The following is a 21,769-nucleotide window of genomic DNA, read 5'->3' on the forward strand; positions in this document are numbered from 1 at the left end:
CAACAAAACAAAGGAGCTGATCGTGTTCTTCAGCAGAGGGAGCACGCCCCTATCCATATCAACGGGACCGCAGTGGAGAAGGTAAAAGGCTTCAAGTGCTTCTGCGTACACATCACTGACAATCTGAAATGGTCCACCCACACAGACAGTGTGGTGAAGAAGGCGCAACAACGCCTTTTCAACCTCAGGATGCTGAAGAAATTAGGCTTGGCCCCTACGACCCTCACAAACTTTTACAGATGCACAATTGAGAGCATCCTGTCGGGCTGTATCACCGCTTGGTACGGCAACTGCACCGCCCACAACCGCAAGGCTCTCCAGAGGGTGGTGCGGTCTGCCCAACGGATCACTGGGGCACACTGCCTGCCCTCCAGGACACCTACAGCACCCACCCGATGTCACAGGAAGGCCAAAAAGATCGTCAAGGACATCAAACACCCGAGCCACAGCCTGTTCACCCCGCTATCATCCAGAAGGCGAGGTCAGTACAGGTGCATCAAAGCTGGGACCGAGAGACTGAAAAACAGCTTCTATCTCAAGGCCATCAGACTGTTAAATAGCTATCACTAGCCGGCTACCACCCGGTTACTCAACCCTGCATCTTATAGGCTGCTGCCCTATGTACTGTACATAGACATGGAATCACTGGTCACTTTAATAAGGGAACACTAGTCACTTTAATAATGTTTACATACTGTTTTACTCATTTCATATGTATATACTGTATTCTACTGTATTTTAGTCAATGCCACTCCGACATTGCTCGTCCTAATATTTATATATTTCTTAATTCCATTCTTTTACTTTTAGATTTGTGTGTATTGTTAGATTGCACTGTTGCACTGTTGGAGCTAGGAACACAAGCATTTCGTTACAACCCCAATAACATCTGCTAAATACGTGTATGTGATCAATAAAATTGTATTTGATTTGAAAGCACATCGATTCCTTCTGCACAACCGCACTGGGCCCGTTTTCCCAAAAGCATCTTATGGCTAAATTCATCATTAGAACCTTCGTAAGAGCATCTCAAATCTTTCCCAAAACCAAAGACAGTACAGTATGAAGATAGGCTAAAACTGCTTCTCCAATACAAATCCCCGATCACACTTGTAGGTAATGTCATGGCGAGGTTGGCTAGCTAAAAAGATTTATAACTAAACCAAGATAGACCACTACCGGTAATTTTCAATGGGAACAAATGAGTCCTAGTGGGCAGAACAAGCAAGGAGATGGGCAGAGCCAAGCACGCACTAGCGAGATCCTATTGGCGCGTTCTAGCAAGGGTCTGCATATTTCCGTTAGGGAACGCCTACTCTGTTATTGCGTGTGCAATAACTCAATTCGCCTTTGCACTCCTTCTACACAGTGCGATTTAAAAAAAAACTTTTGCAAAAGGGTAAAGTCTACAAAACTTAGTCCACTCTGTTCATAGCAGATTCTAGTTTTGGGAACAGAAAACTGTATTGAGAGCAAATGTTTCATCGATGAGAAAATTTGCAGAATATCGGCCCAAATCCATCTCGTTCCATCTTCCCACACTGCCAGCCAGCGGATGCTTCACATTTATACGTCCAGTGAAATATCTCTCTCATTGTTTTATCTGTGGCGTAGAAACGTCGTTGGGTCTCACGGTCGTCTCGCGCCGATCTGCGCATGAGCTGGCCGTTAAATCAAAGGTAATCCTTCGATATAAAGTTGTTTTTGACGAAAATGTATCAGTTCATCACTTTCACGAGATTGGAGTAATACCATGTTTACCTACTTAAGACATTGGATCGAATCTAGGTTGTGCCTTTAGATTTGGAGAAAATGAACAACTAAGGAATAATTGTTCATTTCTCTCATTGACTTCTTAAACCCCAAACCCCGGCCTTGTCTGTTTGGTCTGTTTTGAAAGCGTTCCCGACAGTCTCGCGATATTGCGCCTCTGGGTTTAGAAACTGTGCCAAAACCAAAGTTGCACTTAAACACTCGTAATCGCAGACCACTCGTAAAACAAGCGTGTGTCGTTAGATGATTCTTTGCCCTCCCGCATAACTTTATACACAGAATCACATGGTTTATCCGCTTCTCTGTGACCGCAGATAACTTCACAACAAAGTGGACTACAAATACAAAGTTGCCAATGTCTTAGCAATTGATGAAAACAAGCGACGTATTAAAAATGCTTCAAATTAAAACCCGAGATGAAAGCATTACATTTAAATAGCCTACAGTAGGCTATATACCTATTTCAATATAATGTTCAATCAATTGAGTTCTATTTTGCTAATTGATTGCTACTGTCTGTAATTTGTTTGAATATATTTCATGATTGGTAGCCTAAAACATGTGAGCAATGATGTGCCAAATCTTGATTTAGTGCATTATTATAGCGTAAGCATTATAATAAAATGACTCAATATTTTCAGCCATATGTGATAATACCTTTCTAGGAGCTGATCCGTTGTCAGTATTGTGGAATAATTCACATTTTAAGTTCAGATTTGAATGGAGAAAGCTGATCAGAGAGCTGCCTTGCCTTTCTTTTGATCCTATCAGTATTGACATATGTTCTCTCTGCATGGTGTTTTGGGAAAAGTACACTATATATACAAAAGTATGTGGACACCCCTTCAAATGAGTGGATTCGGCTACTTCAGCCACACCTGTTGCTGACAGGTGTATATAATCGAGCACACAGCCATGCAATCTCCAATCTCTGCTGTTATTGTGAAGTGGAAACATCTAGGACCCGAGTGCTGAAGCGTGTAAAAATTGTCTGTCCTCGGTTGCAACACTCACTACCAAGTTCCAAACTGCCTCTGGAAGCAGCTTCGGCACAATAACTGTTCGTCAGGAGCTTCATGAAATTAGTTCCCATGGCCGGGCCTAAGATCACCATGGGCAATGCCAAGTGTCGGCTAGAGTAGTGTAAAGCTCATGCCATTGGACACTGGAAATGCGTACTCTGGAGTGGCAGACCAACGGATGAATCTGGGTTTGGCGTATGCCCGAAGAACGCTAACTGCCTGAATGTATAGTGCCAACAGAACAGTTTGGTGGAGGATGAATAATGTTCTGGGGCTGTTTTTCACGGTTCAGGCTCGGCCCCAAGAGTTCTAGTGAAGGGAAATCTTAACGCTACAGCACACAATGACATTCTAGACGATTCTGTGCTTCCAACTTTGTGGCAACAGTTCAGGGAAGGCCCTTTCCTGTTTCAGCATGACAATGCCCCTGTGCACAAAGCGAGGTCCAAACAGAAATGGTTTGTCGAAATCGGTGTGAAAGAACTTGACTGGCCAGCACCGAGCCCTAACCTCAACACCATCGAACACCTTTGGGATGACCGCAGACTGCGAGCCAGGCCTAATCGCCCAACGTCATTGCCCGACTTCACTAATGCTCTTGTGGCTGAATAGAAGCAAGTCCTCGCAGCAATGTTCCAACATCTAGTGGAAAGCCTTCCCAGAAGATATTAATGCCCATGCTCAGACATGCTAACAGGTTGTAGTTATACACGTGCTGCGTTCAACCAGTTAGCAAGTCAAACATTTCTGAGTTTCCTAGTTCCGACTAGTTCTTGAACGCGGCATAATGATGTAGTCAAGACAACTGGCAACTCGAGAAAAAAGAGGTCAAATCATGATGTCACTGATCTTCAGGTCGGAAAGTCGGAGCTCTAGAAAGATACCTGCGTTTCCATCTTGGAATTCCGAGTTGGATGACTGTTCAAAATATCTTTCCCAGTCGGAGCTCGTTTTTTTCCAAGTTCCCAGCTGTCTTGAACGCACTGAAGTCAGGCCCATACGATCCCAAATAGTTCGTGGGACGAGCGTCGCGTAGGAGTGACGCAATCTGACGCAAGACAATTGCCCAAAGGGCGTTTCGTTTCCTAGGTAACAGCCGGAGCGTGCCTTGTAGAACTCAGCAGGGGGACAGCCCTCCACCCATCACACCGTTTTTGGTGCAAGCTAGAGAACACCCTGTGCATTATTCGTGCAAGTTACATTTTTTGTAAAGTTGTGTGTCTAGAAAACTTTTACTGAAATATTGCAAATTTTAGAATAGTGCCAATACGTTCACTTCCCAGCAGCAAGCAAGTGGGCAAAACAGGGCTAAGCCAAGGACAGGTAAGCAAGCTAGCTAACTTTGAAACTTTCAATATGCCATGATGCATTTTCTCATTTACGGGTAACTCTTTGCCGTCAGATCTAGGTAGCTAGTTACGTCTCGTGCCATTTAACGTTAGTCCCGTGAGTTTAGCTAGCCACAACCCTAGTTGTGTGTATGCGATCCATGCGGGAATTGAACCCACGACCCATTGGCGTTGCTAGCTAGCGCCTCCCTCATATCAACTGCCACACAGGACCAGTCAAATCCCTCTTGAAAGGAAGGCGGTGATCTGTTGTTCTCTCTCCTGTGGAAAGGATAGCAACAAGGATGCAGCAACAATCCTGTTTGTTTGTGTTTTGTAATCAGCCATTCTTCTCCAGGCGTTTATTGAAACAAGATAGTTACCACCAGTTAATGTTTGAGTCCAAGGTGAAGAAGCCGGCTGTGGAGATCCTGGGCTGGCATGGTTACACATGGTCTGCGGTTGTGAGGCCAGTTGGACATACTGCCAAATTCTCTAATGGTAGAGAAATTAACATTACATTATCTGGCAACAGCTCTGGTGGACATTCCTGCAGTCAGCAGGACAATTGCACACTCCCTCAAAACTTGAGACATCTCTGGCATTGTGTAGTGTGACAAAACGGCGCATTTTAGAGTGGCCTTTTATTGTTCCCAGCACAAGGTGCACCTGTGTAGTGATCATGCTGTTTAATCAGCTTCTTGATATGCCACACCTGTCAGGTGGATGGATTATCTTGGCAAAGGAGAAATGCTCACTAACAGGGATGTAAACCAACATTTGAGAGAAATCAGCTTTTTGTGCGTATGGAACATTTCTGGGATCTTTAATTTCAGCTCATGAAACATGGGACCAACACTTTACATGTTGCGTTTTATATTTTTGTTCAGTGTAAATATGGTTATCTTTCTTTCACAGCTGCATCTCCTCCGAGGCCCACTACCCCACCTCCTTCCCTCCCAGATCCTACACCACCATGCCTGGCCAGTTCAGCACCCCCAGTGACCCTCCTGTCTCCTTTCCCTCCTCATGGAGCCCTGGCCCCCTGCAGCCCCTACGTTTCCGAGCCCGAACTGAAACCATGGACTGGCGGCGCCTCTCTGCCCTGGACGTGGATCGCGTGGCCAGGGAGATGGACGTGGTTCTACTGCAGGAGTACATATCTGCTGTCACCTTCTGTGATGTCACAGGTAACAGAGCAGGGTTGGCGCTGGGGTCAATTCCATTTTACTTCGGTCAATTGAAAAGCAATGACTTCAATTTGAACTGTCCTGAGTTCTTTCCATTTTTGTGTGCGAACCACCCATAAAAAAAACAACAACACTTTATTGCTTATTGGTTTAATGCACCAAACAAGGACTGTTTAGATTTAAAATGGACCCCAACTCCATCCCTGAAGGTGAGAGGTGTCCCCACTGCCGTAGCCCTGCTGACCCGGCCCTTGTCAAGCTCCTACGTATGTCCCAGCTCAGCACAGAGTACCTGCTGCACTGTCAGGACTACCTGAGCTCCCAGCTGTCTGGGCTGGAGGAGCGTCTACAGAGGGCCCTCTCTAAGGCAGACCGAGAGGGAGAGGAGAGGGCCAGGCTGGACTCTGAGCTACAGGCCACCAAACAGGAGAGCAAGCGTAGGAAGAAGATGATCGCCACACAGCAGCTTCTGCTACAGGCTAGCTTCAACAACTACCACAAGGTAAACGTTATCGTTGGACTACACTCCTTTTTACATCCGGATGGACCATCAAATTATATTCTTTTATTTTACCCATCCCCAGAAGTGTCAACTCACTTCTGTGCTTTACTGCTGTCTTGAATTTATTCTTTCAAATTGGCTTGGGGTACTCAGGTTTAGTATCAAGTGAGCGTAGTTATAAATGTCAGTTTGATGAGATCACAATGTCGTTAATCCCGTTTGTCCTCCTGACCAAGAATTTAATACTATTAAGTGTCATAATTTCGTTTTAAGTAAATGCCTCATGAAAAGCTTCACCTCTGCAGTCTGCACTGACTGTAAGAATGACAGAAAACACTAAGCCAATAGGAAAGACTGTTCTTCTGACAGTTCTTCCTCCGTACCCTCCACTGTTATTCTGTCTCTAACTGTTCAAATAAACCTACCATTAAAAAATATATATGTATTTGTATATCCACCCTGACCATCTCTGTACCCTCCACCTGACCATCTCTGTACTGTACCCTCCACCCTGACCATCTCTGTACCCTCCACTCTGACCATCTCTGTACCCTCCACCCTGACCATCTCTGTACCCTCCACCCTGACCATCTCTGTACCCTCCACCCTGACCATCTCTGTACCCTCCACCCTGACCATCTCTGTACCCTCCACCCTGACCATCTCTGTACCCTCCACTCTGACCATCTCTGTACCCTCCACCCTGACCATCTCTGTACCCTCCACTCTGACCATCTCTGTACCCTCCACCCTGACCATCTCTGTACCCTCCACCCTGACCATCTCTGTACCCTCCACCCTGACCATCTCTGTACCCTCCACCCTGACCATCTCTGTACCCTCCACCCTGACCATCTCTGTACCCTCCACCCTGACCATCTCTGTACCCTCCACCCTGACCATCTCTGTACCCTCCACTCTGACCATCTCTGTACCCTCCACCCTGACCATCTCTGTACCCTCCACCCTGACCATCTCTGTACTGTACCCTCCACCCTGACCATCTCTGTACTGTACCCTCCACCCTGACCATCTCTGTACTGTACCCTCCACCCTGACCAAAGTATGATATTTTTCAGTGCCAATGCTGTGAGAAATCCTTCATCAACTATTCCTACTTACAAGCCCACCTACAACGCAGGCATCCAGAGGTGACAGACACAGGTTGGTTTGATAACCACACTCCTCAGACCCTTTGTACCTGATTACTCTTTATTGTAAGTAGTCAGTCAACACACAATGCATTATAAAACACGTTTATCTGGTTAGGAGGTTTGAACAGTACTATGTTATGTGATTAGAGTACATTTTTTAAAATAATGATATGTTCATTTAGTAGACGCTTAACTCTTTTTAACCAAAGTGACTTACAGAACTGTCACCATTGAAAGTGGCACATATGCCCCATGCATGAATTGAACCTTCCACCTCAATGTTTCCTACTTACACCATGATCTAATATTCACTGAGTGGTTGCATTCGCTGCTGTCTGCGGTCCTCTCCTCAGAGAGGCAGATCACCGCGGTCCTCTCCTCAGAGAGGCAGATCACCGCGGTCCTCTCCTCAGAGAGGCAGATCACTGCGGTCCTCTCCTCAGAGAGGCAGATCACCGCGGTCCTCTCCTCAGAGAGGCAGATCACCGCGGTCCTCTCCTCAGAGAGGCAGATCACCGCGGTCCTCTCCTCAGAGAGGCAGATCACCGCGGTCCTCTCCTCAGAGAGGCAGATCACCGCGGTCCTCTCCTCAGAGAGGCAGATCACCGCGGTCCTCTCCTCAGAGAGGCAGATCACTGCGGTCCTCTCCTCAGAGAGGCAGATCACCGCGGTCCTCTCCTCAGAGAGGCAGATCACCGCGGTCCTCTCCTCAGAGAGGCAGATCACCGCGGTCCTCTCCTCAGAGAGGCAGATCACCGCGGTCCTCTCCTCAGAGAGGCAGATCACTGCGGTCCTCTCCTCAGAGAGGCAGATCACCGCGGTCCTCTCCTCAGAGAGGCAGATCACCGCGGTCCTCTCCTCAGAGAGGCAGATCACCGCGGTCCTCTCCTCAGAGAGGCAGATCACTGCGGTCCTCTCCTCAGAGAGGCAGATCACTGCGGTCCTCTCCTCAGAGAGGCAGATCACTGCGGTCCTCTCCTCAGAGAGGCAGATCACCGCGGTCCTCTCCTCAGAGAGGCAGATCACCGCGGTCCTCTCCTCAGAGAGGCAGATCACCGCGGTCCTCTCCTCAGAGAGGCAGATCACTGCTGTCTGTTGTCCTCTCCTCAGAGCGGCAGAAGAAGAGGCAGGTGGAACAGATGGAGGATGGGATAGAGGAGCTGAGAGAGAGGCTGAAACTGGCCCAGATCAGACTGGAGATGGAGAGGGAAGCAGAGGCTCTTAGGAAACAGCAGGTAACACCACACACAAGTGTATTGCCTGCCTTGTGAGTATGAAGGGACTGGGAAAGGGTGAAGTCAAGGAGGGGAAAGGAAGGTGGAAAGAAATTAATTGAAGGAAGACGTACTGAGCGGCTTCAACCTCCTGACGATGAGCCATCGTCAGGAAATGAGTTTATCAAGGTGTAAAGCTCATTGAGGAACTATGTAAGGGCACCTGGTGGGTGATAGCCACTGATTACCAAAACTTGCCCTGCCTCTTGATCCCGGTTGATGTGTCAACAATCATCTGCAAGTTATGAGCAGTCAGCCGTTCACACACCAAGTAGGCTACTGGGAAGAAAGGCGGCACTTAATGTAGATGGCCCTAGCCAGCAAAAAGACAGTACTAGACGACAGCAGATAAAGACAAACATTATACTTATCACTCCTGGAGATTTAGGAGTCCTCTAGCTATAGAATGAAGCACACTGAGATGGAGCCTGAGAAGCTGGTTATATACTCAGAAAAGAGGTGAAACTACTCCCCCCCCAATACAGGCAAATTCAGGACAGTACTCTCTCTGCACTGTGGCCCCTCATGATGTGTTCAGATTTTTTTTGTGGTCCCCACCCCCATCAAAGTTGCCCATCCCAAATCTATATCTATACTGCTGTCTCTCATGAGTGCTTCAATGGGTTTAACCACCAGGAGCTGGACTATCAGCGAAGGAAAGAGGCCTCGGAGCGAGAGAAGATGGAGAGCTGGAAGGAGGAGGAGAGGAAGACGTTTCAGGAGGAGATGAGGGACCTGAAGCGGCTGTTCCTGCAGGAGTTCAGACATATGGCCAGCAAGAGCTCCTCCGTCGAGGCTGTGAGTCCTATTCCCATTTAAAGGACATGCATGAACCAGGGCCTAGTGGCGCTGTTGTAAAGTTATGTTGATCCAATAGAAGGTGTAGTGTTTTTCCAGCCACTAGATGGCGCCACCGTGTAAAGAATGAGCAGCTTGCAAAGCTGGAGCACACCCCTGCTGCTAGCCTACACACAATCCAGTAGCAGTCTTTTTCTGAGGCCTTTGACGCTAGAATCCTTAATGGCGAAACGGTCACATCCGTTTGGGATATTTTCAACAACAAGTGAGTTACTGCAAACAATCAACACTGTTTCTTTCCCCTCGGACATCATTGCACGCACGATAGAACAGCAGAATATGTACTGCCATTTATTATATTTGTTTTTACAACGCTGCCGGACGCTCCTCTCATCCGTTTCACCATCAAAACAATAACAAGCCGCTGAGGCGAACAGTGCCGCTGTTTCCCCAAATGCGGATGCAGGTTTTCCTTTTTTTTTAATACCTTGATATATTTTTTGTAAAACAAATGCTTAACGCCAACATTTAACATAAGTTCAGTTTTGTCTTTACTTACTGTGGGTGGGCTTCTGCTATGTTGTCTCATGACTTAACAAGATGGTGAAAACTCACTTGACAGAAACTGCAGGAGCTGCAGACCAGAGAAGTGACCGTTTCTAACCTGGGCTCCTATCATGAGGAGGATGAGCTGCAGCAGAGAAAGGAGAGGGAGGTGAAGGAGAAGATGACTCAGCAGGTAACACAGAACGTTCCAGAACATGCCCACTACCTGGGTTCTGTACACTTCTGGACGGTATCTATCTATCACAAGCTGAAATGTCAGTATGTGGTCTATTAAAGACATGTTGCTATGAGATCATGAGAATTAACAAAAGGTTCAACTAAAATCCATGTTAGAGCATCTCTCTCTGTCTGTCTCCTTCAGAAGCGTGAGTGGAAGAAACGGTTTATGGAGGTCCAGAACAGGCACCTGTTGGAGAGAGACGAGGTAAGACATATGTCTGTGCTTGGTGCCCCCTTCTTTGGATGTGTGTGTGTGTGTGTGTGTCGGGGGTTGGGTTGAATAGCGGACACTAAAGTATTCTCCTTCTAACGTGTTGTCCTCCTCAGCTGCAGAGTGAGAATGACAGGCTGCGTCTGGCCCTGTCTGTAGACCAAAGGTCAGACCTACACAGGCTAGAGCAGCTGGTCACCTCCCTGTCTACCAGGGTCAAGCAGAAAGACCGGCTCATCAGGTCTCAGGAGGATAAGGTACTATCATCGGCTACCAAGCTACGCCGTTGTTGTTGATGATGTTCGTCTGTAATTATGGCGCTGTGTTAAGTTATTGTCTTGGTCAAGAGCGTTTTTTTATCAGGGTTGGATTACTGTCTGCGTTACAGATCAACAAGATGTCTAGAAGACCAGTGGCAGGTAATACAAAAACCCAGGCCTCATAACTCTAGACTTTTATTGTATTCAAGATACTATGTTCTATGTTAATGTGATGGTTTTATTTCAGACACTCCCATCAAACAAGCGGTCCAACACTCCACAGAGGAGGAGGAGGAGGAGGAGGAGGAGGAGGAGGAGGAGGAAGAAAGTATGTATTAATCATACTATGAATCAGGAATCTTTTGGAGTCTGCTTTTTCTAGAACAATACAGTCAACATTTTGCTATCCTGTGATATCTCCTAGGTCTGGAGGACTCTGGTGAGACCAGGAGGAGGCTGTTGGAGTCCCTCCGGAGGAACCCCGCCTTGGTGAAGGAGTTCAGACCCATACTAGAGAAAACCCTGGAGGAGAGGCTGGAGAACATGGGCCTCAGAAAGGTACGTGCACTGTATTCAATCAATCACTCAGTCAATCAAATCAAATCAGCAGTTGTCACAAAGTTAAAGTGAGTGTATATAGGGTGTTCTCTGCTCTAGAATGTAGGGGAATACAGGTCAGTTCAAGAGGGGGCTACGAAATGAATGTCTAAACCTTATTTTCTTTAGCCTATGTCATTATGAATTACATACAATTAAACATTAGATTGTTCTCTACAATATTATAACCTAAGTATGTTTTTACTTAAGTGTTGATTTAAATAAGAACATTTGTTTGCTGTGACCGTTGGTAGTTTATACTGTTCAGCTCTTGGTTGTATCTCTTCCATATTTCGGCGTTGGGAGGTGGTAACATTTAGGAGGCGTTTCTGCGCTTTGGACCAATCAAAAATCAACTTGATACCCTCGTCATTTTCATCTGACCAGATCCATGGTGTTCTTATTCCTCTAACCCTGGTCAATCAGTGTTGAGGGGCCGTTTCTATGGCGATTTAAAGGGAAAGACTCAGAAATACATAATTCAAATTATAATTTTCTTCAGAGAGGGAGGATATTGAAATTCAGTCTGTTAGCTTTGTAAATTAATATATACTGTGTATATATAGGCTCAATTTTGTTTTGTGTTCCGCGGATTTCGTTTAGAAAAAGCCCATGTTATCACACACAGACCTGCAGCCGCTAGCTAGCGAGTTGACGTTCGAAGTTAGCGCCGTTCTGCCCACAGAGCAGTGACAGAGTTCTATTGAGCAGCGCCCACTTTTGACCAATGACATTCCATTCACTCTAATCATGCTAAATTCTCAGAGTAGATCGTCTGTAACATATATATGGTAGAGACATACGGGTTGGACTAATATTTTTCTGATGTCATTCTCTATTGAATGAACATATTTAATTCACATTTAATTTAATAATCATTTTATGGTTGGACACCCTAATGTATGTACCATGCAAGGAAATCCATATATTCAGGACCGTGCTGTCTCTAACTGAATAAGTGATCCCAAAAGTCAAAATCTGTCATTTTATTATGACCAGTCCTACTCGGAGAAGTCATGTATATCTAAAATCCCTTCTGTTATATTCCAGGGAACCAAGGGTATATCCAAGAATACCCTTAAAAGCCTGAGCTCGTTGGTATCTGGTCAGCGACAGCAGATGTCCAGACAGATAGCAGACCTCCTGGAGCTCAGAGAGAGCTTGGCAAGAGAGCTAACCCGCAGGGTGCACCGCCTGCAGAGGAGCCAGGGGACCACCATACCTACTTTACCCAGTACCACCCCTCAGTCCCACAGTAAGGACCAACACCACCTCCGTGTTGTACCTAACCCTCAGGTCCAAGAACCATGTGACACCGCCTTGTGGTCCTCTGTAGCTCAGCTGGTAGAGCACGGCGTTTGTAACGCCAAGGTAGTGGGTTCGATCCCCGGGACCACCCATACACAAAAAAATAATAATGTATGCACGCATGACTGTAAGTCGCTTTGGATAAAAGCGTCTGCTAAATGGCATATTATTATTATATTATTATACCTCCAGGGGGCAGTGCTTCTCAGTCCCTACATTCTCACACACACACTCATGCTCTCAGTACCAGGGATGGGGTCAATTCTATTTCAATTCAGTCAATTCAGGAAGTGAACTGAAATCCCCCAGCCCTGCTTAGCACACTAACATGTTTGTCTTCAGAGAAGAGGAGACCTAGCCAGGAGAAGAGCCCAAAGAGCAGACTGACCCCGGTGAAGGTGAAGGCCTCCCTGAGGACCCCGGTGAAGGTGAAGGCCTCCCCGAGGAGAGAGAAAGCTCCACAACCTCAACAGACACCAAGCACTCATAGAAAAAAGAACAGGTATGCCCACAGTATATACTGAACACACCCCACTGCCATGCCCACAGTATATACTGAACACACCCCACTGCCATGCCCACAGTATATACTGAACACACCCCACTGCCATGCCCACAGTATATACTGAACACACCCCACTGCCATGCCCACAGTATATACTGAACACACCCCACTGCCATGCCCACAGTATATACTGAACACACCCCACTGCCATGCCCACAGTATATACTGAACACACCCCACTGCCATGCCCACAGTATATACTGAACACACCCCACAGCCATGCCCACAGTATATACTGAACACACCCCCACTGCCATGCCCACAGTATATACTGAACACACCCCACTGCCATGCCCACAGTATATACTGAACACACCCCACTGCCATGCCCACAGTATATACTGAACACACCCCACTGCCATGCCCACAGTATATACTGAATACACCCCACTGCCATGCCCACAGTATATACTGAACACACCCCACAGCCATGCTCACAGTATATACTGAACACACCCCACTGCCATGCCCACAGTATATACTGAACACACCCCACTGCCATGCCCACAGTATATACTGAACACACCCCACTGCCATGCCCACAGTATATGCTGAACACACCCCACTGCCATGCCCACAGTATATACTGAACACACCCCACTGCCATGCCCAGAGTTTATAATGAACACACCCCACTGCCATGCCCACAGTATATACTGAACACACCCCACTGCCATGCCCACAGTATATACTGAACAAACCCCACTGCCATGCCCACAGTATATACTGAACACATCCCACTGCCATGCCCACAGTATACACTGAACACACCCCACTGCCATGCCCACAGTATATACTGAACACACCCCACTGCCATGCCCACAGTATATACTGAACACATCCCACTGCCATGCCCACAGTATACACTGAACACACCCCACTGCCATGCCCACAGTATACACTGAACACACCCCACTGCCATGCCCACAGTATACACTGAACACACCCCACTGCCATGCCCACAGTATACACTGAACACACCCCACTGCCATGCCCACAGTATATACTGAACACACCCCACTGCCATGCCCACAGTATATACTGAACACACCCCACTGCCATGCCCACAGTATACACTGAACACACCCCACTGCCATGCCCACAGTATACACTGAACACACCCCACTGCCATGCCCACAGTATATACTGAACACACCCCACTGCCATGCCCACAGTATATACTGAACACACCCCACTGCCATGCCCACAGTATACACTGAACACACCCCACTGCCATGCCCACAGTATACACTGAACACACCCCACTGCCATGCCCACAGTATACACTGAACACACCCCACTGCCATGCCCACAGTATACACTGAACACACCCCACTCCTGTCCTGTACGGTTTTCTCCTATACTGTCCTGTCCTCTCCTCTCCTGTGCTCTCCTGTCCTGTGCTCTCATCTCCTCTCCTCTCCTGTTCTCTCCTGTCCTGTTCTCTCCTCTCCTGTTCTGTGCCCTCCGGTCCTGTTCTCTCATCTCCTCTCCTCTCCTGTCCTCTCCTGTATTGTACTTACTTTTAACTCCCTGAGGAGCATAACCCCTCCCCTGTAAGTGTGTGTTATTAGTGACAAATATTTATTTCTCTTTCAGCACCTCTCCCTGTCTTGGGATTTGTTTTGTAAGAATGTGTTTTGAATAGATTTCAGTTTATAATTGTGTCTGTTTTAATGTTTTATGTAAAAAATTAAATAAAGATAAAGATCCCCCTCCTCTTTAAGTGAGCGTTAGTGTCAGAAACATGTATTTCTCTCTCAGCACCCCTCCTTTCAGTTCTGAGGGTGAGGAGTCAGGAGAAGACAGTGCCTATGTCACCAGCCCTGGCAGTAGGTCTGGCCCCTCTGTGAGGGTGGTGCGGTCTGGATCCAGCCCAAGGCAGAAGTACCCTATGGCTGGTTCTACCCAGGGAGAGGACTGGTCTGGGACAGACACAGAGCTCTCAGAAGGGCCGGCCAGTCTAACTGCCCACCGTGGAGCACAAGGTTAAGCTTGTTAGTTTATTTGGATCTCTTTTAGCCCACGATAGGGGCCAATCTCCCAACGCTTGTCATCTCACTATGTAAATCTTACAGTTCTACACATTGTATTGTCATTGCATTACTATACAGTAAGTTTTCATCTTGCCAGGGCTCTATTTTAAAGAATTATCAGCGTTTTAAGGATGATTTTGAGCTGGGTTCCTTGTTTGTGTTGGCAGGGTCTGTGGTTAAATCCCTGACCAGAAGCTTGGAGAGACAGTTGAACTCTCCAATGAACAAGCCAGTAGGAGGGACCAGAGTGGTGCCACCAGCAGCAGCCAAGGTCGTACCCAAACCCAGGACAGCTGTAAAAACCCTACAGGTACCCAGTGCCTTCAAAAAGTATTCGCACCCCTTTACTTTTTCCACATTTTTGTTGTGTTACAGCCTGAATTTAAAATGAATAAAATGTAGATTATTTGTCACTGGCCTACACACAATACCCCATAATGTCAAAGTGGAACTATGTTTTTTGAAATGTTTACAAATTAAAAATGAAAAGCTGAAATGTCTTGCGTCAATAAGTATTCAACCCCTTTGTTATGGCAAGCCTAAATAGGTTCAGGAATAAAAATTAGCTTAACACGTCACATAATAAGTTGCATGGACTCACTCTGTGTGCAGTAATAGTGTTTAACATGATTTTTGAATGACTACCACAAACACCAGGGAGGTTTTCCAATGCCTCGCAAAGATGGGCACCTATTGGTAGATGGGTAAAAATAAAAAAAGCTGATATTGAATATCCCTTTGAGCATGGTGAAGTTATTCATTACACTTAGGATGGTGTATCAATACACCCAGTCACTACAAAGATACAGGTGTCCTTCCTAACTCAGTTGCCAGAGAGGAAGGAAACCGCTCAGGGATTTCAACATGAGGCCAATGGTGACTTTAAAACATTTACAGAGTTTAATGGCTGTTAGAAGAAAACTGAGGAAAACTAGTTACCCCACAATACTAACCTAATTGACAGAGTGAAAAGAAGGAAGTCAGTACAGAAAAACAATATTCCAAAACATGCATCCTGTTTGCAGTAAGGCACTAAAGTAATACTGCAAAAAATATTGCAAAACAATTAACTTTTTGTCCTGAATACAAAGTGTTATGTTTGGGGGAAAGCCAATACAACACATTACTGAGTACCACTCTCCATATTTTCAAGCATAGTGGTGGCTGCATCATGTTATGGGTATGCTTGTAATTGTTAAGGACTGGGGAGTTTTTCAGGATTAAAAAGAAACGGAATGGAGCTAAGCACAGGCAAAATCCTAGAGGAAAACCTGCTTTCCACCAGACGCTGGGGGTGAATTCAACTTTCAGCAGGACAATAACCTAAAACGCAAGGCCAAATCAACACTGGAGTTGCTTACCAAGAAGACAATGAATGTCCTGAGTAGCCGAGTTATAGTTTTGACTTAAATCTACTTGAAAATCCTGAAAATGGTTGTCTAGCAATGATCAACATTTTACATTTACATTTTAGTCATTTAGCAGACGCTCTTATCCAGAGTGACTTACAGTTTTAGTGAGTGCATACATTTATTTTCATACTGGCCCCCCGTGGGAATCGAACCCACAACCCTGGCGTTGCAAGCGCCATGCTCTACCAACTGAGCTACACAACCAATTTGACAGAGCTTGAAGAATTTTGAAAATAATAATGGGCAAATGTTGTACAATCCAGGTATGGAAAGCTCTTAGAGACTTAAAACCAATGGTCGGAGGCTCCATATCGAGGTGCCTCCAAAGGCATGGCAGAGGCCAAATTGAGCTCCGTGCCGCATCGCTGTGCGCCTCCCAAATGTTGTAACAATGAGGAGGGCTCCGTATAGCTCCGCATTGACATGATTGGTTGACGGTAGGTGGGGGCGGGAGGTCCTGTATAAACACAAACTCACTTCCTTGACAACGGCTCTGCACTGCTCTGCGAAGCGCAAGAAGTATGAATGCCCTGACTTCTGCTGTCGTATCACCGTAAATGCTGCATGGCCAATGCAGACGTCGGATTGGCCATGCAGCGCCTTTTACCCAGAAAGCCTGACAGCTCTAATCGCTGCCAAAGGTGCTTCTACAAAGTATTGACTCACACTACCGTTCAAAAGTTTGGGGTCACTTAGAAATGTCCTTGTTTTCGAAAGAAAAGCAATTTTTTGTCCATTAAAATAACATCAAATTGACCAGAAATACAGTGTAGACATTGTTAATGTTGTAAATGGCTATTGTAGCTGGAAACGGCTGATTTTTAATGGAATATCTACATGGGCGTACAGAGGCGCATTATCAGCAACCATCAGTCCTGTGTTCCAATGGCACATTGTGTTTGCTAATCCAAGTTTATCATTTTAAAAGGCTAATTGATCATTAGAAAACCCTTTTGCAATTATGTTAGCACAGATGAAAACTGTTGTGCTGATTTTAAAGAAGCAATAAAACTGGCCTTCTTGAGACTAGTTGAGTATCTGGAGCATCAGCAATTGTGGGTTCGATTACAGGCTCAAAATGGCCAGAAACAAAGAACTTTCTTCTGAAACTCATCAGTCTATTCTTATGCTGAGAAATGAAGGCTATTCCATGCGAGAAATTGCCAAGAAACTGAAGATCTCGTACAACACTGTGTACTACTCCCTTCACAGAACAGCGCAAACTGGCTCTAACCAGAATAGAAAGAGGAGTGGGAGGCCCCGGTGCACAACTGAGCAAGAGGACAAATACATTAGTGTCTAGTTTGAGAAACAGACGCCTCACAGGTACTCAACTGGCAGCTTCATTAACTAGTACCCGCAAAACACCTCAACGTCAACAGTGAAGAGGCGACTCCGGGATGCTGACCTTCTGGCAGAGTTGCAAAGAAAAAGCCATATCTCAGACTTGCCAATAAAAAGAAAAGATTAAGATGTGCAAAAGAACACAGCCACTGGACAGAGGAAGATTGGAAAAAAGTGATATGGACAGACAAATTGAAGTTTTGAGGTGTTCGGATCACAAAGAAGAACATTTGTGAGAATCAGACCAAATGAAAAGATGCTGGAGGAGTGCTTGATGCCATCTGTCAATCATGGTGGAGGCAATGTGATGGTCTGGGGGTGCTTTGGTGGTGGTAAAGTGGGAGATTTGTACAGGGTAAAAGGGATCTTGAAGAAAGAAGGCTATCACTCCATTTTGCAACGCCATGCCATACCCTGTGGACGGCGCTTGATTGGAGCCATTTTCCTCCTACAACAGGACAATGACACAAAGCACAGCTCCAAACTATGCAGGAACTGTTTAGGGAAGAAGCAGTCAGATGGTATTCTGTCTATAATGGAGTGGCCAGCACAGTCACCGGATCTCAACCCTATTGAGCTGTTGTGGGAGCAGCTTGACCGTATGGTACTTAAGAAGTGCCCATCAAGCCAATCCAACTTGTGGGAGGTGCTTCAAGAAGCATGGGGTGAAATCTCTTCAGATTACCTCAACAAATTGACAACTAGAATGCCAAAGGTCTGCAAGGCTGTAATTGCTGCAAATGGAGGATTCTTTGACGAAAGCAAAGTTTGAAGGACACAATTAAAAAGCGTTATTTCTAACCTTGTCAATGACTACATTTCCTATTAATTTTGCTATATTTCCTATTCAAACTCATTTCATGTATGTTGTCATGGAAAACAATGAAATGTCTAAGCGACCCCAAACTTTTGAACGGTAGTGTATGTAAATTAGATATTTCTGTATTTCATTTTCAATACATTTGCTAACATTTCTAAAAAATAAGTTTTCCCTTTGTCATTATGGGGTATTGTGTGTAGATGGGTGAGAAAAATATATATATCAATTTAATCAATTTTGAATTCAGGCTGTAACACAACAACATGTAGAACAAGTCCAGGGCTATGAATACTTTCTGAAGGAACTGTAAACTCTAACACGTTACTTAAGGTTGTAGGTATAATGCTTTATAAATTGTTATAAGCATGTATGAGCCTTTTTATAATGTATCTCGATGCATCAGTATACTTTTATTGTATATTTTCTCTCGCAATACTTTAGCCATAGACCTGTTTCTGTTTCATTGTGTGATACTTACACAATCATTATTCAATGTTCGTACATGTTCCATTTGTCCTAGTTATCAGATGAGGAGAGCGACCTAGAACTGTCTTCCATCGAGGAGCCCCTGCCGGTAGGGGGCCAGTCTCAGTCCCTAGGGGGGCGAGGGAGCACCGAGGTGGGCCTGGGAGGAACCTCAGGAACCAGCGTGTGGAGCTCCTCAACCAGCAGAGCAGGAGGGCTTTAAAACGCTTCTCATGTTTTTGATTTTATTTAGTGGTATGTGTCCTTTTATTTATCCAGATGAGTGCCTTTTGAGATGGAAATCTCTGTTTTTCAATGGGCCATATGTAATATATACGTTATTCTTTCCCAGTCATAAAACAATAACAGAAGCTGCATTACAACGTGATGAGGAGCTGGAGTGTAATAGCCTTTCAGTTTTATTCAATCTTCCAGAATAAAACTCAACAAAAATATAAACGCAAAGTGTAAAGTAAAGTGTTTCATGAGCTGAAATAAAGGATCCCAGAATTGTTCCATATGCACAAAATTATAAAATTTTTGGGCACTCATTTCTTTACATCCCTGTTAGTGAGCATTTCTCCTTTGCCAAGATAAACCATCCACCTGCCAGGTGTGGCATATCAAGAAGCTGATTAAACAGCATGATCATTACACAGGTGCACCTTGTGCTGGGGCCAATAAAAGGCCACTCTAAAATGTGCAGTTTTGTCACACAACACAATGCCAGAGATGTTTTCAAGTTTTGAGGGAGCGTGCAATTGGCATGCTGACTGCAGGAATGTCCACCAGAGCTGTTGCCAGAGAATTGAAAGTTCATTTCTCTACCGTAAGCCGCCTCCAACGTCGTTTTAGAGAATTTGGCAGTACATCCAACCGGCATCACAATCACAGACCACGTGTAACCACGCCAGCCCAGGACCACCACATCTGGTTTCTTCACCTGCGGGATTGTCTGAGACCAGCCACCCGGACAGCTGATGAAACAGGAGTATTTCTGTCTGTGATAAAGCCCTTTTGTGGGGAAAAACTAATTCTGATTGGCTGGGCCTGGCTCCTCAGTGGTTGGGCCAATGCCCTCCCAGGCCCAACCATGGCTGCGACCAGTCATGTGAAATCCATAGATTAGGGGCTAATGAATTTATTTCAATTGTCTGATTTCCTGATATGAACTGTAACTCAGTAAAATTGTTAATTGTTGCATGTTGCATTTTATATTTTATTTTTGTTCCGTATATATAGGTACTTTCTTGGTAGGAATCAAACTATGTTGGTACTTTGAATGTTGTAATGAGATATAGTGAGATACAGTGCCTTCAGAAAGTATTCATACCCCTTGACTTGTTCCACATTTTATCTTACAGCCTGAATTCAAAATGGATTAAATATACGTTTTTCTCACCCATCTACACAAAATACCCCATACTGACAAACTGAAAACATGTTTTTAGAAATGTTAGCAAATGTATTGAAAATGAAATACAGTGCCTTCAGAAAGTATTCACACTCCTTGATTTTTTTCCTTATTTTTTGTGTGTTACAGCCTGAATTTAAAATGTATTACATTTAGATTTGTTTGTCGCTGTCCTACACACAATACCCCATAATGTCAAAGTGGAATTATTTTTTTCGAAATGTTTACAAATTAATTCAAAATGAAAAAGCCGAAATGTATTGAGTCAATAAGTATTCAACCCTTTTGTTATGGCAAACCTAAATAAGTTCAGGAGTAAAAATGTGCTTAACAAGTCACATAATACGTTGCATGGTCTCTGTGTGCGATAATAGTGCAAACACGATGCAGGTTTTTAAATATTTGTATTCTGTACAGGCTTCCTTCTTTTCACTGTAACTGTTTTAAAATCACCATTGGCCTCATGGTGAAATCCTTGAGTGGTTTCCTTCCTCTCCGGCAACTGAGTTCAGAAGGACGCCTGTATCTTTGTAGTGACTGGGTGTACTGATACACCACCCAAAATGTAATTAATAACTTCACCATGCTCAAAGGGATATTTAATGTCAGATTTTATTTATTTATACCCATCTACCAATAGGTGCCCTTCTTTGCGAGGCATTGGAAAACCTCCCTGGTCTTTGTGGTTGAATCAGTGTTTGAAATGCACTGCTCGACTGATGGACCTTACAGATAAATGTATGTGTGGCGTACAGAGATGAGTTAGTCATTCAAAAATTATGTTAAACACTATTATTGCACACAGAGTGAGTCCATGCAACTCATTATCTGACTTGTTAAGCACATTTTTATTCCTGAACCTATTTAGGCTTTCCATAACAAAGGGGTTGAATACTTATTGACAGTTGAGTTTTTCATTTTTTTATTAATCTGTAAAAACGTTTTAAAAACATAATTCCACTTTGACTTTATGGGTTATTGTGTGTAGGCCAGCGACACAAAATATAAATTTTGACATTTTAAATTCCAGCTGTAACACAACAAAATGTTTAAAATGTCAAGGGGTGGAAATACTTTCTGAAGGCCCTGTAGGGATTGTGTACTGTATGTTTTTACTGTATGTTTTTTTTAAAAATGATTTTGAAATAGCTATTGTTAATATATTTGTTATTCTCATTTTAAAGGAAATTACCAATATTCATAATATTTCTTATTTGCATTATGAATAAATAATGAATAATTAATGAAATATTTCTCAAATCAATGTGTGAAGAAATGCATTGTTCGTCAACCTTTAAATATATATATATATATATATATATATATATATATATTTTATGCTGTGTTTGAGTATATAAAAAAAACATGAAGTTCTGGATATTTGGTTATTTTAATACAGATGCATTAGAAAATTACAATATTGTCCCCTTAAATGCAGAATAACAAAAACAGAATATAAGGGAGCTCCAAGTACAAAAATAACTAATCAAACCTAAAAAAAAAAAATTTG

General features: G+C 44.5%; 1 protein-coding gene across 2 annotated transcripts; it reads left to right on the forward strand.

Annotated features, from left to right (window-relative positions):
- Positions 1 to 1,595: 1,595 nt before the first annotated feature.
- On the forward strand, positions 1,596 to 19,468 carry dzip1l (DAZ interacting zinc finger protein 1-like). 2 transcript variants are annotated; one of them, XM_045205484.1, is made up of 17 exons: positions 1,596 to 1,679; positions 5,042 to 5,313; positions 5,523 to 5,815; positions 6,895 to 6,979; positions 8,080 to 8,204; positions 8,880 to 9,041; positions 9,664 to 9,780; positions 9,970 to 10,032; positions 10,155 to 10,295; positions 10,427 to 10,457; positions 10,546 to 10,626; positions 10,723 to 10,856; positions 11,946 to 12,150; positions 12,546 to 12,705; positions 14,533 to 14,756; positions 14,972 to 15,114; positions 18,901 to 19,468. In XM_045205484.1, the coding sequence occupies exons 1-17, from the start codon at positions 1,657 to 1,659 to the stop codon at positions 19,066 to 19,068; spliced, it is 2,427 nt and encodes an 808-aa protein (XP_045061419.1). In that variant the 5' UTR covers positions 1,596 to 1,656; the 3' UTR covers positions 19,069 to 19,468. The 2 variants fall into 2 exon arrangements, with proteins under 2 accessions (XP_045061419.1, XP_045061420.1); XM_045205485.1 differs by lacking the exon at positions 1,596 to 1,679 and adding an exon at positions 3,847 to 4,118.
- Positions 19,469 to 21,769: the final 2,301 nt, after the last annotated feature.

Source organism: Coregonus clupeaformis, chromosome 20 (genome assembly GCF_020615455.1).
Source record: "Coregonus clupeaformis isolate EN_2021a chromosome 20, ASM2061545v1, whole genome shotgun sequence".
In the NCBI taxonomy this organism is placed as follows: Eukaryota; Metazoa; Chordata; class Actinopteri; order Salmoniformes; family Salmonidae; genus Coregonus; species Coregonus clupeaformis.

Bases quoted from the DNA above. Each gene is read 5' to 3' on its own strand.
- dzip1l (XM_045205484.1), top strand. From the start codon at position 1,657: ATGAGCTGGCCGTTAAATCAAAG. The intron at 8,205-8,879 runs GTAACACCACAC...TTTAACCACCAG, and splicing joins AGGCTCTTAGGAAACAGCAG to GAGCTGGACTATCAGCGAAG. The intron at 10,627-10,722 runs GTATGTATTAAT...GATATCTCCTAG, and splicing joins GGAGGAGGAGGAGGAAGAAA to GTCTGGAGGACTCTGGTGAG.